The sequence below is a fragment of the Colletotrichum siamense genome, assembly GCF_013390195.1.
Source record: "Colletotrichum siamense strain Cg363 chromosome Unknown KSG_Cg363_contig07, whole genome shotgun sequence".
Taxonomy (NCBI): Eukaryota; Fungi; Ascomycota; class Sordariomycetes; order Glomerellales; family Glomerellaceae; genus Colletotrichum; species Colletotrichum siamense.
In genome coordinates this window covers 1,719,314-1,733,748 of record NW_023501020.1, presented here as the reverse complement: position 1 = coordinate 1,733,748, position 14,435 = coordinate 1,719,314, and the positions used below count along the sequence as shown (strand labels likewise).

At 54.2% G+C, this 14,435-nt stretch overlaps 4 protein-coding genes across 4 annotated transcripts; 2 read left to right on the top strand and 2 right to left on the bottom strand.

Moving 5' to 3' along the window:
* Positions 1-934: 934 nt before the first annotated feature.
* CGCS363_v010786 (uncharacterized protein) lies at positions 935-1,919 on the top strand (the record flags this gene model as incomplete). Its single annotated transcript, XM_036642635.1, has 3 exons — positions 935-1,079; positions 1,345-1,443; positions 1,504-1,919. 3 exons carry the CDS (start codon positions 935-937, stop codon positions 1,917-1,919), a joined length of 660 nt encoding a protein of 219 aa, XP_036491594.1.
* Positions 1,920-2,741: 822 nt separating this feature from the next.
* Positions 2,742-5,524, bottom strand: STB2 (the record flags this gene model as incomplete). Its single annotated transcript, XM_036642634.1, has 2 exons — positions 2,742-5,217; positions 5,277-5,524. The coding sequence occupies 2 exons, from the start codon at positions 5,522-5,524 to the stop codon at positions 2,742-2,744; spliced, it is 2,724 nt and encodes a 907-aa protein (XP_036491593.1).
* Positions 5,525-6,747: 1,223 nt separating this feature from the next.
* CGCS363_v010784 (LisH domain-containing protein) lies at positions 6,748-8,137 on the top strand (the record flags this gene model as incomplete). Its single annotated transcript, XM_036642633.1, has 3 exons — positions 6,748-6,883; positions 6,962-7,095; positions 7,154-8,137. 3 exons carry the CDS (start codon positions 6,748-6,750, stop codon positions 8,135-8,137), a joined length of 1,254 nt encoding a protein of 417 aa, XP_036491592.1.
* A 1,103-nt stretch (positions 8,138-9,240) lies between these two features.
* Positions 9,241-13,608, bottom strand: CGCS363_v010783 (UPF0658 Golgi apparatus membrane protein; the record flags this gene model as incomplete). Its single annotated transcript, XM_036642632.1, has 4 exons — positions 9,241-9,732; positions 9,785-10,247; positions 10,305-10,834; positions 13,582-13,608. 4 exons carry the CDS (start codon positions 13,606-13,608, stop codon positions 9,241-9,243), a joined length of 1,512 nt encoding a protein of 503 aa, XP_036491591.1.
* Between the last annotated feature and the right edge of the window lie 827 nt (positions 13,609-14,435).

Genomic DNA, 14,435 nt, shown 5'->3' with positions numbered 1-14,435 from the left:
CCGTTGGCTGTTCTTCATTGAGGCATACGGCCAAGAGGGTTCCTAGACTTTTCGGCTAGGCTCAGAAGCCTACCTTGAGGACAGAAAGTCGAAGCAGGACTCAAGATATCGACAACCAAAATCAAAAACCCCAACACCCCCAGTTCACGTACCGACTCGCTTGAGACGACATTCGTGGACAGACACAACACAACAGAGACAGAGACCTGAACTATATGACGTAGTTCTCAATCTACCAATGCGGTTCGCGAGTATGCCTTTCCACAGGCTGTATTTGCTGTGTTTAACGTCCTTTCCGTCGTCTAATTCCTCATTATCACTACTTTATCCACAACCCGCACTACCCATCTGCAAATATTTCTTCAGAAAACCAACTGACCACGAGATGCCTATGCTCAGCGACTCTGAAATTACACAAGTCGTCGATGTAACCACTAGAGCCTGTGGAGAGCTGCAAACCCCTGCTCCATTCGCCAGCCTTAAAACCGAATCTGCCACTCAGGGTGTGAGCGAATCTGACATGCATACAACCAAGCCTCTTCCTGCTCCGCCAGAATGAGCCGTTCTACCCCGTTCGTACACTCGAAACAGGAATAGATTGGCCCGTCTTCGTCTCCGGTAGGTGCGGGACCCTCGCTTTTGCATCGCAGACAAGCTCCTGGTCCTGGTCGCGCCGAATTTTAGTTTTTGGACCCTGTGATCCTTCAAGAGAGGAGGTATGATTAGGTAGCAGTCGTCTGCCTTAAGCCACCCTGGTCGATGGACGGTAACTGAGACCAGGACTCTGGAGGCAGCAGAATTAAAATTGATGACGCCCTTTCGTCCTGTGTTCCTTCGTTTCTTCGTAGTCCCCTCCGTCTCTTTCGGTTTTGCCGCTCGAGAGGCGTGTGTTCCTGTCTCACACAATCCCGCCCAGAGGCGTACAACAGTGACCATGCATTCCCTGGCTTTTGTCAAAGCCTGCGTCCTGGCAGCGGCGGCGGCTCTCGCGTCTACGGCGATTGCTGAATCAACCTGGATCAGGCCAGACGCGAGTGGCGACTCCAACTTTAGGGGTTGGTACATCCAAGGCGTTACCAGTAAGTCGCCACTTCGAGACTATCACGAGCTTCCTGGACAGGACTGACGCTGCACTTCCGCGATGAACAGCGAGTCCAAAGTGGTGCGCAAACGGCCAGTTCAGAACAACGTCCGCGGGCTACGCGGGCTGTTGTACGGATACGAAGTGTCCCCTTCCTACCGACTGCCGTAGTAATGTCATTACTTGGGATGGAGGGAGCACGCAGGACTGCAATGCCGGGGCGACCTGCTGGACGATGTCGGTTTACGCAACGCCACCCGCAGATGGGGCGTTCAACAGAGACATATGGTGTGCTGGTGCCAACACGGAGACGGAGCTGTTTCTGTCGATAGCAGCAACAGCAACCTCTTCGTCTTCTACCGGTTCGTGAAAACCCAACTCTTGCCAGCAACTAGCACCGTGTTAACTCCTAGACGAAATAGGCCAAGCAATTTCCATTTCCGCCAGCGCGAGCACTCCAACGAACACCTCCGCGGGCTCTGATTCGGGTTCAGGTTCAGGCTCAAGTAGCAAGGCATGGATAGCCGGCGTCGTCGTCGGCCCGCTTGTGGGAATAGCGCTTGGAGTGCTGGTTTTCTTCATGCTGAGAAGGAGATGGAAGAAGAAGCATGCTGCTGCGGCCGCTCCAGAGGGCCAGGAGGGCGCTGCGGCCGGCCATGGAATGCAGCAAGACTGGTCCAAACAGACACCTCCCGGGTACACCCAGCAGCAATGGCAGGCTAGCCCAGAGCCTCCTCCATCGGAGATGGAAACAAATCGGTGGGCTGGGGGTCCCAGGGAGATGGACTCGGGATACCCTGCGGCTGAATTGGACGGGGGACATGTGGCAAGGAACTGATGGATTCCGCTAATAGTCTGAACCGCTTCTCAGAGGCTCGCTATTGAGCCTGTGCTAGACAAGATATCCAAGTTAGCTTATCGAAACATAATTGGTGAACCACTCTGCCACAAGAAAACACGTTATTAAGGATTTGACTTCTTCATCGATAGGAGATGCACCAAGTCTACGACTTAGTAACCTGATAATAGAGCTAGGCGAGACTACAAGATCCTCCCTAAGAACGTTATTGAAGAGGAAGCCAACCTTTTCTGAACTTACGTGCTTATTACATTCATATACACAAAGATTCAAAATGTTGAAATTGAGAAACCGAACAACAATTTTAGAACAGTAGACACGACGACGGCAGTAGAGGACGATGAGAACGACAATAATAAACGATACTAACAACAGCAGCAGACGACAGCAACAACGACAGTAGAGATGACGATGGTAGATAAGGACGACAGCGGATAAGGACGACAGCGGATAAGGACGACAGCGGATGAGGACGATAGCAGACGAGGATGGCAGTGGACGAGGACGCCAGTGGATGACAACGACGACAGTAGAGACAACGACGACAGTACAGATGACAATAGAGACAACAACGATACTTAGCGGTCCAACCTTGCCTCCATAAGGTATTATTGAACTAGCTGATATAAGGACAGTCTGCTTTTCTGGCAGATAGATAGATACTTATACGATACCGTCGCGCCTAACTACACACGCGAACACAACCTTTAAATATTGTGATAACTTATATATGCAAACCCGCGAGGAGGTATTCCCGATGCCAAAGCCAAACGAACCACGCTATGCAGCCCACCACTCTGTCTACGATCCCCTTGTGATGTTGGGACCAGTCCCGATACCGGTCAACGTCCTGACAAACCAGTGTGCCCAGCTTTCCGTTTCGAGGCTTTTCTTTAACTCCTCGGCGCGCTTCTCAACGTCCTCGACCTGTCTCTCGAACAACCTGACTCCGTCTTCGACGTCGTCGACCTTGCTTACGAGACCGTTAACCTCGTACTCTAGTCGCGCAACCAATACCTCCACCTCCTTAATGGCTTCAGTGATGTGCGCTCGCTCTTCGGCGATGAGCTCCGAAGAGCTTTGCTTAACCCGTTGGTAAGCCTCGCTGAGCTGGTAGTAGAGAGTCTGAAGGTCTTCCTGTTCGTGAGCGTAGTGCTCGTCCATCCCTTCAACGGCCTTGACCTTAGACTCTACCCAGGGGTTGACGTCTCGTTTGATAATTGCGATAGAATCGTAAAGGCTACGGGCGAACTCGGCTAGACTGGCTTGCTGTTGTAGAGCATCGGCTGTGGCAAAGTGCTTGTCGTCATAGACCTCGGTGATCTCCTCCCATCGAAGGACGGCTTCCTCTGCTTCACCAAAGGATAGCCTTCGCGGCCACCGAGCTTCGTTAAGGGGATGTTTGTAGGAGAGCCTAGAGACCGCGATAGAATGACGCCGCTGCAGAAAACCCACAGCATTGTTACCACCTCGCTCCGCCTCGAAAGGCCCATGAAGGTCCGCTTCATCAACCACTGAACCAGCTACAGATGCTTGAATCTTTTCAGGCTCCTCTTTCACGGGCCCGTTTGGAGGTGTTGCGTAGGCACCTTCTACACGTGTCGAGCTGGGCTCAGAAGCTTCGCGAATCTGCTTCACTTCTGGGGACTTGAGTAGCTCCGGGGACCTAACTAGTTCCTGTGATGATTCCGGAATTGCCTGCGCAGCGTCTGCCTCCTTCTTGAACTGTGCCAGGTACTCTTCTGGCTTGTTCTTCCAAGTGAAGGCTCTACCAACAACGACGGGAGACGACAAGGCTGCTGCAGATGTATGCGCCAGTGCTGAGATGGGGGCGCTGTTGCTGTAGCCATTCTCACCAAAGTCGTCTCTGCTAGGACGACTGGCATGACCTCTCAAACCCGTTCCGACGACGTCTTTAATGCGCCCAAGCCCAGACTTGGCATCGCTGACTCTGCCAGCAACCGACTTGAAGACCGTTTTCCTAAGGGCGTCTTTATCTCCGGGTGCGTCGACCACACTAACGGCCGAGGCAGGCGCGGGAGCTGAGTAGACCCCTGAAGATTCCTCTCTGTGCTTCTGAATTTCTTCTTCGAGAGGCATTGATTGTGTTCGCTTGCCTACTTGCGCAGCTAGTTCGTCTTTCCCAAATAGCGGAGCACCAATGTCCGATGATTTTTCCTGGAGTTCAGGAACCGTCTTTCGGGGTCGGCCATACCAGAGCCATTTTGCACGCTCACCATAAGCCAAGGCAATGAACTTGTCAATGTCGACGGTCTCGATATCAGCAATGCCAGCCTTATCTTTTCCGCCACTAACCATGCCGATGACCAGCTCACCCCTCTTGCCGCCAATTTCACCGACGGCAGACTTGACAGCTTTCTGCACGCCCCAACCCTCGCCAGCGGCTGCTTTCGCAGTGGCGCTATGGAGCTTCAGAATAGTCGGACGATCCAGTCGTCTCGTCCGCTCGAGCTTGTTTGATTTTTGGAAATAAGCAATTCCCCGCTTAGTGCTTTCAATGTCGAAGACGTCTTTGGATACTGGAGCACCGTAGTAGTGTAGACGATTTCTTGCACCCATCAGCATGCCCAACAGGGCCGCTACCGTTGTTGGTCCCAGGATGCCATCTGTCGGCTCGACGTTGTACGATTCTGCGCCGAGCTCCGTCCACCAGTTTCCGATGGACTCCTCCGTCTTGTCGCATAGTAATCCATCGATATATTCGTTGTCCAGCTTCCCAAACATGAATAAGGAAACCTGGCACAGTTTGACGAGTTCTATGACTGACTGTGGAAAGGGGACCTTCTCGCTAGTTTTGTAGAGCTGGTAGAATTTGGCTTGAGTCGGGGGTATGGGGTCCGCAAGAGTCATGCCAGATCGACCGGAACATCCCAGTCGCTTGAGGTTCTCGTTGACGATGAAGGCCTGGCGATGGGTGCGAATGTCGCCCTCAGGCACGGGTATGACTGTCAGGGCCGAGGGAAAACTGCTCAGGTTGGTGACCATAACATCGCCCAGCGGTGTTTCCTTGGGTCGGGCATGGTATTGGTGGATGGCCCTGAAGTAGAATCGCAGCCGATCCGACCAAGTGCTCTCGTCCGCGGGGACGGCCAGCACCCCGACCACGACGGAATGCTTTGGGTCGCCCGTGTAGGTAACAATCACTAGAGTAGGCGACTTGCGCGAGCATGCCCATTGTTCCACCAGATATAGTTCGTAGCCTTGCAAGACGCCTCGTCGCTCGATAACGGTCACCGCTGGATCACTCTCAAGGTACCTGCAGAACTGTCAGAGTTTTGACCTCCCGCGCTCGACGAAAACCTCAGAAACCCTCACCTGAAGGCTACAGGATCGGCGAAGACCCATTTCTTCTTGGCCGCCGGTAAGGGAGATGGTGTCGCGGACTCGACAGAGGCCTCCTTTCGCGCCTCCAGAGGCAGGGGTGTGTCCAGGGGAGAAGGGCCTTTGCTCCGTTGCTGTTGCTGTTGCTGTTGCTGAGACGCAACCCTCGCCAGTGTCAAATCCTCCTCACGATGCATTCGCGGGTCGTTGACCGGGAAGGGGAATCGGAACGCCATCTCCATAGGAGCGCAGCATCGACGACACTAAAGCGCCCAGCAGCTCTACCTCCACGCGGTCGCAGTCGAGATCATAGTCGCCTCAGATCGTTCGGTCGGTCGGGTTCGCAGATTGTCGTAGATGCAGAAAAAGGCGCAGAGAATTGAATGCCGCCCTGCATGTGACTTGCGCGTCTCTTTGGGTCGTTCTATATCGTTTCCTTTTGGTTCGGAAAGCGGTCGGCATGTGACGCAATGTAGGTAGGTGCTGCTGTCGTGGATTGGTTGGGCCGCTGCAGGAGCTGTACCACGGGTTGCTTCAGCGAATGGATAACGGGCAAAAAAGGGTGGCAGCGGTCAACACTAATGTTCCAAGGTCCCCGTCTCTCCGCGATGGCCCAAAGATCTACCTCCCAGCCGCAGCGCGCCAGCAGCTACCCTGGGCCCCTGCCCGTAATTGTGCGAGACCACCTGCCTGTGCACTCGCTATTGTCATTGATATTGTCGTCGCTGTCGTCGTCTTCGTCCGCTGTCGTCGTCCGCTATCGTCGTCTTTAATCGCCTCTGTCGTTATTACTATTGTTGTTTCTACTATCGTTATAGTTGTAACTATCATAGTCCCTAATTATGATGATTCAAAGTCGTCCTCGATCGAGGTTATGTACATACTACGGGTATTGAGTACATAAGTACCTTACGAAATACAACCGCCGCAGCAGCAGCAGCTAAGGTACCCCGGGCCCCCTGCCCATGATTATGCGCCCCCTCCTCACCCACACCTGGCCGACTTTGTGCTGGACCCGTCCTGACCTTACCTGCCATCCGGGCCGCCCATTTCGCCGCCGCGGCAACTCAATGCACTCTGGGCGGGCAGTCACAGCACTGTGTCACCTGTGGGCCTGCACACTTAACCACCCGTGGACCTCCCCCGGCAACTCTGGCCACTGATTCAGCTACCGAGCACGCTACCTGTTTGACGGTGACAGCCGTGTAGAACTCCATCCTGGACAACCATTCAGCGGGACCAGCAACATTCACCCTGCCGGCTCAACGACTGCCGTCATTCTCTCGGAGATCCGATAGACATCACCACTTCGTTGACGACCGGAGCTTCGATCGAATCTCCCGCTACCATGACCTACCCGTCGTAACTTCCATCACTCGAGCCCGCCGCAACATACACTACGCCATCTACACCACCAATTCCCACTTATCACCACATACGAGCCACCCCGAAGACCGCCCCCAACATGGCGGAACAGAACCCCATGATGACGCTCCAGGCGGAGCTTTCCCGCTTCCGCAAAGCGACTCTCAACTCGGCTGTCAAGGACGCCGACAAGCTCCTCGATATGCTCGTCCAGGCGCGCGAGCAGATTGCCAATGGTACGTTCGCTGTCCCAGGACGGAACCCCCGCCATCGCCCGCAGTCGTGTGCTCACATCCCCCCTCCTCGTGCGACAGCATCCGATCCGCACCGCGCAAGCTTGACCATGACGAAGTTACAAAACCCCGTCAACGCTGGCTTCGATGCCATAAACAATGACCTGAAAGACGTCTCGAAAGCGCAAAAGGTCTTTGGGAAGGCCCTCGACAAGGTGCGTCTCACGAGCCCGCCATACATGGGACGTACATCAACTAACACCAGCTACACAGTCATTCCCCCTGCGACCTCTCCCGACAGACTATGATGCGATGGCTTCGTATCCTTCATTAATAAATCGGGCCGTTGCCATGCACATGCTGCGCGAGGGCCAGTTTAGCGTTGCTTCAACCTTCCTCCGCGAAGCCCATGAGCGCCCTCCCCCACGCGCCGCCTCCCCCAACGGCAACTCACCAAACGATCTCGAGGCCGACATACACTCTCTTCAATCTCAGGAACTACAAGACAAGTTCGCAAACATGTACAGCATCCTCCATGAGCTTAAGAACCGCAACCTGGTGCCCGCCATCGAGTGGGCCCAGTTGAACGGTTACGACCTCGAGGCCCGTGGCTCCAACCTCGAGTTCGAGCTGAGCAAGTTGCAGTTCGTCTGGCTCTTCAAGGGCCCAGAAATAAACGGCCTCCCCGACGACCCTCCCGGCTCGAATGGCCGCGCAGGGGCTTTGGCCTATGCCCAAGCCAACTTTGGACGCTTTCAGTCGCGGCATTTGAAGGAGATTCAACAGCTGTCGTGCGCTATGGTGTACGCCTCTAATATTGGCCAGTCCCCTTACGCCAACATCTTTGAGACCTCGGCTGCGTTCGACGACGTCGCTCTGTCCTTCACACGGGAGTTCTGCTCCCTGCTGGGGCTGTCGGCCGAGTCCCCGCTCTATGTGGCCGCGACTGCTGGTGCGATTGCCCTCCCGCAGCTCATCAAGTACACGACCTACATGAAGGCCAAGAGGACGGAGTGGACAACAGAGAACGAGCTTGCCTTCGAGACGCCCCTGCCACGCAGCATGATCTACCACCCCATCTTCGTCTGCCCTGTCAGCAAGGAGCAGACGACGGAGCAGAACCCGCCAATGATGCTGCCCTGCGGCCACGTTATTTGCAAGGAGTCACTGCAGCGTCTCACAAAAGGGTCACGGTTCAAATGTCCGTACTGCCCCAACGAAGGTCACATCAAGGATGCCAGAGAGATCAAGCTCTGATAGAGAGAAGAGACGCCCACATCGTTTGGGACATGTCATTCGGTTGAGATACAATTCCTCTTTGCCCAAGCGGGGAAGTGTAGAGTACATTATTGATACAGGTAAACATTACAAACAGGGTGGGCGGTGAACAGGTGCGACTTGGAGGGGACTGGGACCACAAAGGCGTCTAGGAACAGGGGAAATTCTGGTGTTTAAGGGGTTGGCGTTTTCTTCTTTACTTTGATGACCGGGTCGTGGGGGGATTTGGAAGCGTCTTTTAGTTTCTTGAATATGAGATACAATCAAATAACCCACTTCACACACAAGTCTCAGGCGTTTGATTGATTCTGTCCGTGAGTGAGCTGATCGGGTGCTGAGACCTGTGAAAGTCAACGATAACAACTGAGCACAATTTAACACCCATTTTTTGGGTTTGCTTCTTTAGATTGGTTTGAACTATGCCAGGGCATCTGAGAAGCAAAGTTGCACTTTGGCTTTTGCGATGAATCCAGTACCTCCGTAGGGAATCTTAAAATCGGAACAAACTGCTCATGAAAACTACTTCGCTTCATAGACGGAAACACATTTCGTGGACACATTGTTTCATCAACGTTCTGAATTATCTCATGCTAGATAGGTTACAGCAAGGAAAGGTGGTGAAAGCAAATCGCTGTCTAAACCCAGAGGCGGCCTCGACGCTGTGAAGAGCCAGTGGTCCTTATGGGCGCAGTCGGAGGCGCCGGTCCCAAAGGTCATCGTGGTATCCTGGGTTACAAATCCGTCGCCAGTGCGACCAAAGTAGAATCAATCCGTAAACTCCGCTCCCAGTCTTCGTCCCCCACAGTTCGGGTGGCGGGAGCGAGCATCGTCAACGCCGTACAATGTGCACAAACAAGGAGAAATAAAAAAAAGCCGATGATGGGGAATCTCAACCAGTCCAACACGCTACCGGCCCGCGTGTCACCGTTCCGTCCGTCCACGATCCCTTCCTGGGCTTCAAGTCTTTTTTTGGATAAGAAAGGTGGCATTGTTCGTAAGTCATGTCTTTGTACAATCGCGCGGCGTCTCTTTTCAATCGTTCGGTGCCTCGGTTTCATCGGGTCAAGCCAGCTCCACCCTTCTTAGTCGATCGTCATTCGGCTCGCGACAGAGGGCTTGACATCTTGAAGGTTGATGGAGTTCAAGTCCGGGTTCTTTTCCAGATCCTTGGAAGGCTTGCGCAGGTGAGTCTTCAGACCGGCGTTGAAGTTGCGCATGCAGACAACGCAGTTGACGATTGTGCAAATGATTAGGAGAATGGTGATGACTGTGAAGGCGGTGAGAGACTTTCGGACCGGTTGATACTGGTCGCGAGTCGCGGGTTGGTAAATGCGGACGAGCTTGAAAATGAAGTAGCTGAGCGCGCCGAAGTAGAGGACGAGAACACAGATCATGCCAATCTTGTTCTCGATTCTGGTGAACCAGGCCGCCATTAGAAGAATGGCAATCGTGACGGGGATCGCGGCGATGGTCAGGCCAAATTCGGCATCGGTTCTAGCGTTGACGATGACGAGGAATTGAACGGTGAAACCAAGGAAAAAGAAGAAATCGAACTTCAGGAGTGCGATGTAAATCTAGATGGGATTAGCAAGGAACGCCGGTGTGAAATGGCACAAATGAACGTACCTGGTAGTGGAGGAATCGCTTCTTCATTCTGTAGTCGGCTCCTATCGTCTTCAGAATGTCCCAAGCGAAGACCTGGTACAGCTTCCAGGCGACAAAGCCCATGGTGATGGTGCCGAACGCAAGGATGCAGGGAATCGCGACAAGATACGGCTTGACGTCAGCCCACATGTCGTCGTTGGGGTTGATGAGCGCGTTGATTCTCTTGAGCTCGTCGACGGCCTCGGCGATCTGGTCCACCTGAATGGCAGTGTATACCATCAAGGCAAGGTTGGCGATGCAAACACCAATGACCTGAATGGTGTTTTTCGCCCTAAGAGCATCCCAAACGATAACCAACTCGTACAAGAATCCGAAAATGAAAAGCGTGAGAAAGGTGGGAATCGTTTTTCTGGGCGAGTCCTCCTTGGCGTTGCCGGTCGGCGCATCGTCAGTCAAGCTGGTCTGGAACTTCCAGAAAACATAACTAAATGATTGTCAGTGACATGCGATCACACACTATGCGATGAGGCGGTGGACTTACGCCTCAAAGGCCAGGCAGATTATGGCCTGGACGAGAGTGATGCCGAAGAAGATTCTGGGCCATTTGGCACCCATGAAGCCGAAGCCCATGAAGCCTTGGTTGCCGCTAGCGGGACGAGAACCGTTCATTGTGGATGGAGCGAGGCCTTCGCGAAAGGCGTATCCTTGATTATATGATGCTTGGGGTGGGTTGTACTGTTGCTGGTACTGTTGTTGATACTGCTGAGCGTACTGTTGCGCTGCGAGTTCTTGGTCGTAGCCGGCAAAATTCGGGTCACCGCCGAGCAATGAGCGGCGGGAGTCTAGCCTCGTAGCCAGGTCGACGGTGTTGGCGACTCCCCGGAAGGAGTCGAGAGTCAGGTGGTTCTTGTGAGGCGGAAGGGGGTCGTCGATTGGGAAGGGAGACGACGACACAACAGGGCGGTCGAGACTGTCGTCGTGTAATGCGATTGACACAACGGCAGGCGGCGCCAGTCGGAGAAGGACGGTCGGGGGCGGGTGAGTGTGTCGGAAAGCGTGAGGGCGACTTCTCTATTCGGGGGTGGCAGTGGTTAAGGGATAAAAGCGAGTGGAGAGCGAGGGAGGACCCCGTCGGAGGAAATTCGACAAACAATAAGCAGGCGCTTCTGGCGAAGAGGAAATAAGAAGAAGGTTAAAAGAAGGGAGGAAGAAAAAGCGACGACGGGAACAGAGAGTTTCGCTCGTGCCTTCTTCTCCTTAACGACGGGATTGTTTTTGGGTTTGAGTGACAGCAAGGGGGCAGCTGTTGTTGAAAAAAATAAAAAAGAGGGAATTGGGAGGGGAGGAGTGGTTGTTGGTACGAAGCTGAAACAGGTTGAGGAGTTTGATCTGTTCAGTACAAAGACGGCCCAGGGCCCTTTTTCGCTGTCTCCGGGTTTTGACAGGCAGGAAGGAAGGCTGGGCGTGGTCTGCGGTCTGCGGCTGTGGAGGGAGATGCGAGAGCAGGAGGGGGGAAGGGGGGGCGATGTAGGTGAGGTGGTGGTGGTAGTGTAGTAAAAGCAGGAGCCAGCACCCGACTTGCTGCAGCAGCGGCAGGAGGCAGAATGGCAGACACACACACACACACTCACACACAGGCATGCAGGCGCACCTTACTGCACAGTACCACTGACCTGACCTGGGGGTAAGAGGAGGCAGTGACCGGGGTGTGCGCTAGGCGGAAAGAGGGAAACCTAGCAGGGGGGTGGAGACCCAGGAGTGAGCAGGTCGAGGTGTCGCGAGAGACGGGTGGAGCAAGGACCAAGGACGAAGGACCAACGGGGGGCCAAGCGACCAAGGACGACGGACGACGGACGACGGAAAGGCTGGACAGGGAAGCCTGGGGTTTTGGAGAAGAGGAATTGGGCAATTAGTGGGGTGCAGAGACCGAGGAACTGCGAACTGCCCTGGATGGGTTGATTGATGGGGATGCGAAGGGGGCAAAATAAACAAGTTGAATGAAGGAGAGTGTCGAAAGTCGAAAGTCGAAAGTCGAAAGTCGAAAGTCGAAAGTCGGCGTCGCTCGATGACGAACGGCGGCAGCGATGATATGATGAAGTCAGACGGTAGCGGGATGGTGGTCTCTGGAAAGGTCCAAGGAGCTTTGGGACGGCCTCGATTCGCTGGTGCGGTCGATCAACACCTCATGGGAAGGATTCAGTGTCGTTCTAGGTGAGATGTAAGGCGAAGGCGGGTGGGGCGCTGGATGGTCTGGCCGCGCAGTGCGAGTGCGGTTTGCGTCGTCTGGTCTTGGGGAGTTTCTTGGTATTACGGAGCAGAGGCGTGTACTCTGTACTGTGTGTCTTGAGGTGCAGGTGCGGGTGCAGGACTCGGCGTCCTCCTTTTCTCGTATTAGTGCGGCGGATCGCGGATGGATCGATGGAGGGATGCGTTGTAGGGCGGCCGCGATTGTCAGAGGTAGGGACGGTATGCTGTTCGTCGTAGTCGTAGTCGAGTACCTTATACTAAGGTATCTGGCAGTAGGTATTTGAACGAATAGTCGTCGACCGGTCGACAGTCGTGTGTTGCAGATCAGATCAGCTGTGTGTAGGTTGTTGATTGATGTTGAAGAAGAGGGGGGGGCGAAAAGTAAAGTCATAACCGCATCCAAGACAGCATATGCCCGGTTTATCATGAAATGGATAAAGGAGACGGAGAGGCCTCAAAAAAAGCACAGCACAGCAATCCTAGCTCCCCGTTCACCGTCACCGTCATCATAGGCAATAATTAATTACAAGACACTCCATCGACAATTGTACGTACTTTACTCCGTACCTGAGCAAGGACTCTCTCAAGTGTGAAGTAATGCCGGCAACGCACAGCACAGCACAGCCAAAACGCCAGTGCACTACCACGGCCATGGAAGGCCATGGCTGCTCCAGTCTCCAGACTTTCAGGCTTTCCCCCCCCCCCCCCCCCCCCCCCCCCCCCCCGATCCAATACCACCTCTTCCTTGGAGGGTGGGTGCCCCTCGCGCCAGTCCTGGAGGCAGATTGGGTGACTGGCAGACCCAAGAGAGGCTGGCTGGTTCTTCTTCCAGGGACAGTAGGGCTGTGCAGCGAACCCGGGTCCAAGGTTGCAGCGTGCAGACGGGACTGCGCCAGGAATAGAGTCCTCGACTCCATCTGACCAAAGGACCGACGTCTGCATTCGTGCAAGTACGAAAGTACAATTTGCTAGTGCACGACTGCAATCTCACTCCCACCGCCTACCGAATGGCTGCCTCCAGAATGTTGCCTGGTTGCTGGAGACGGCTCATGCAAGTCAGCCTGCAGCGACAGCAGAGACACGCACACGACCCATTCCCATGCTAACATGCACGACTTGTGTTGACAGCACCCAGCCCGCGCCGCTAGAAGCCAATTATGGGACCGAACCTTCTCTTCGCTAATTACCTGCTGTAGAATGTCGCTAGATTCTTGCCGTGGTGGTCTTCAAACTTGTTGTGCAGCCAGCCAAAAGCAAGCAAGCAAGCAAGCACCCTTCTAGTAATAGCAACCCAGCCAACCCTCCCTCCCTCACAGTTCACAGGCGACTCTGGAGAAGATGCAAGCAACAACTGCAACATGAGGCTTGTACAGCCACAGGCTTCTTCTTCGTCCTTGACTTGAGGTGCATCAAAGACCCTGACAGACTGCCCTACCGTACAACTTAACCTCACGGTAATGCACGACCTAAGAATTACGCCCACGAGACTGCCCAACCTCGTCGCGGTTCCGGCACGACGTGCCCAGCCGGACGACGCCGTGGCTCCCGAGCTGATAGGCCCGTCAACGAACCGTCAGACACATGTCCTCACACTCCATTGTGCGACCTAGAACTGCGTAGAGGGGGCTGAAATAGAGGCTGACTTGATCTGACGATCCCCATTTAAAAAAAAAAAAAAAAAAAAAAAAAATTCCGTCACATGCAGTAAAGCAGAGTCGACTGAGGCTGAATCACACAATTTCCAAATCGTTCTTTCAGTTTTTTGACTTGTTTTGTTTTGGTCTTGGCTTCTTACCGCACAACTTCAGACCAAAACAACCGTAGTCTTCCCCGTTTCCTGCGTCCACAGCACGGCAGAGACAGACACTTTTAGCGTCCGTATCCTTACCAACCCGCAGTCTCCACGGCATGCTCCGCCATGGGTTCGGTTCTTCCAACGGGGACCAGAAGAAGCAATATGTCCTCTCCTAAGACCCCGTAAGCGAAGGCAGAGAATACGCGTCTCTGGATACGCTCTCTTTCCGTTCCCGTTCGTTTTTCTTCGCCGGGAAGCTCTGGTGAGGTTTGGTGGCTTTTCTTTCCTAGACTGTTTCGACACTTCGGACGAGGCCTCCTCTGCTGTTCTCTCCCCTTCCATCGGCTGTCTCTGTCTGAGTGAGTGAGTGCGTGTCTTTGCAATGCCATCCAACGGCATACAACCAACCTACGTCAACTCCAAGACCTAACCCGACCCTACCTCCTTCGTCGTCCGTCATGTCATCTCCACGACCCGTCGGCCATGGCACCGTTGCACTCCCTGCATCCATCTCCGTCCCCCCCTCCCACCTCGTCAATGCCGTGCCGCGTCTCTCTGCGTGTCCCACGGGCTCCGATCCCACACCACCAACCCAACCCAACCCATCACCCCCACAGGGAACCCGTCCGT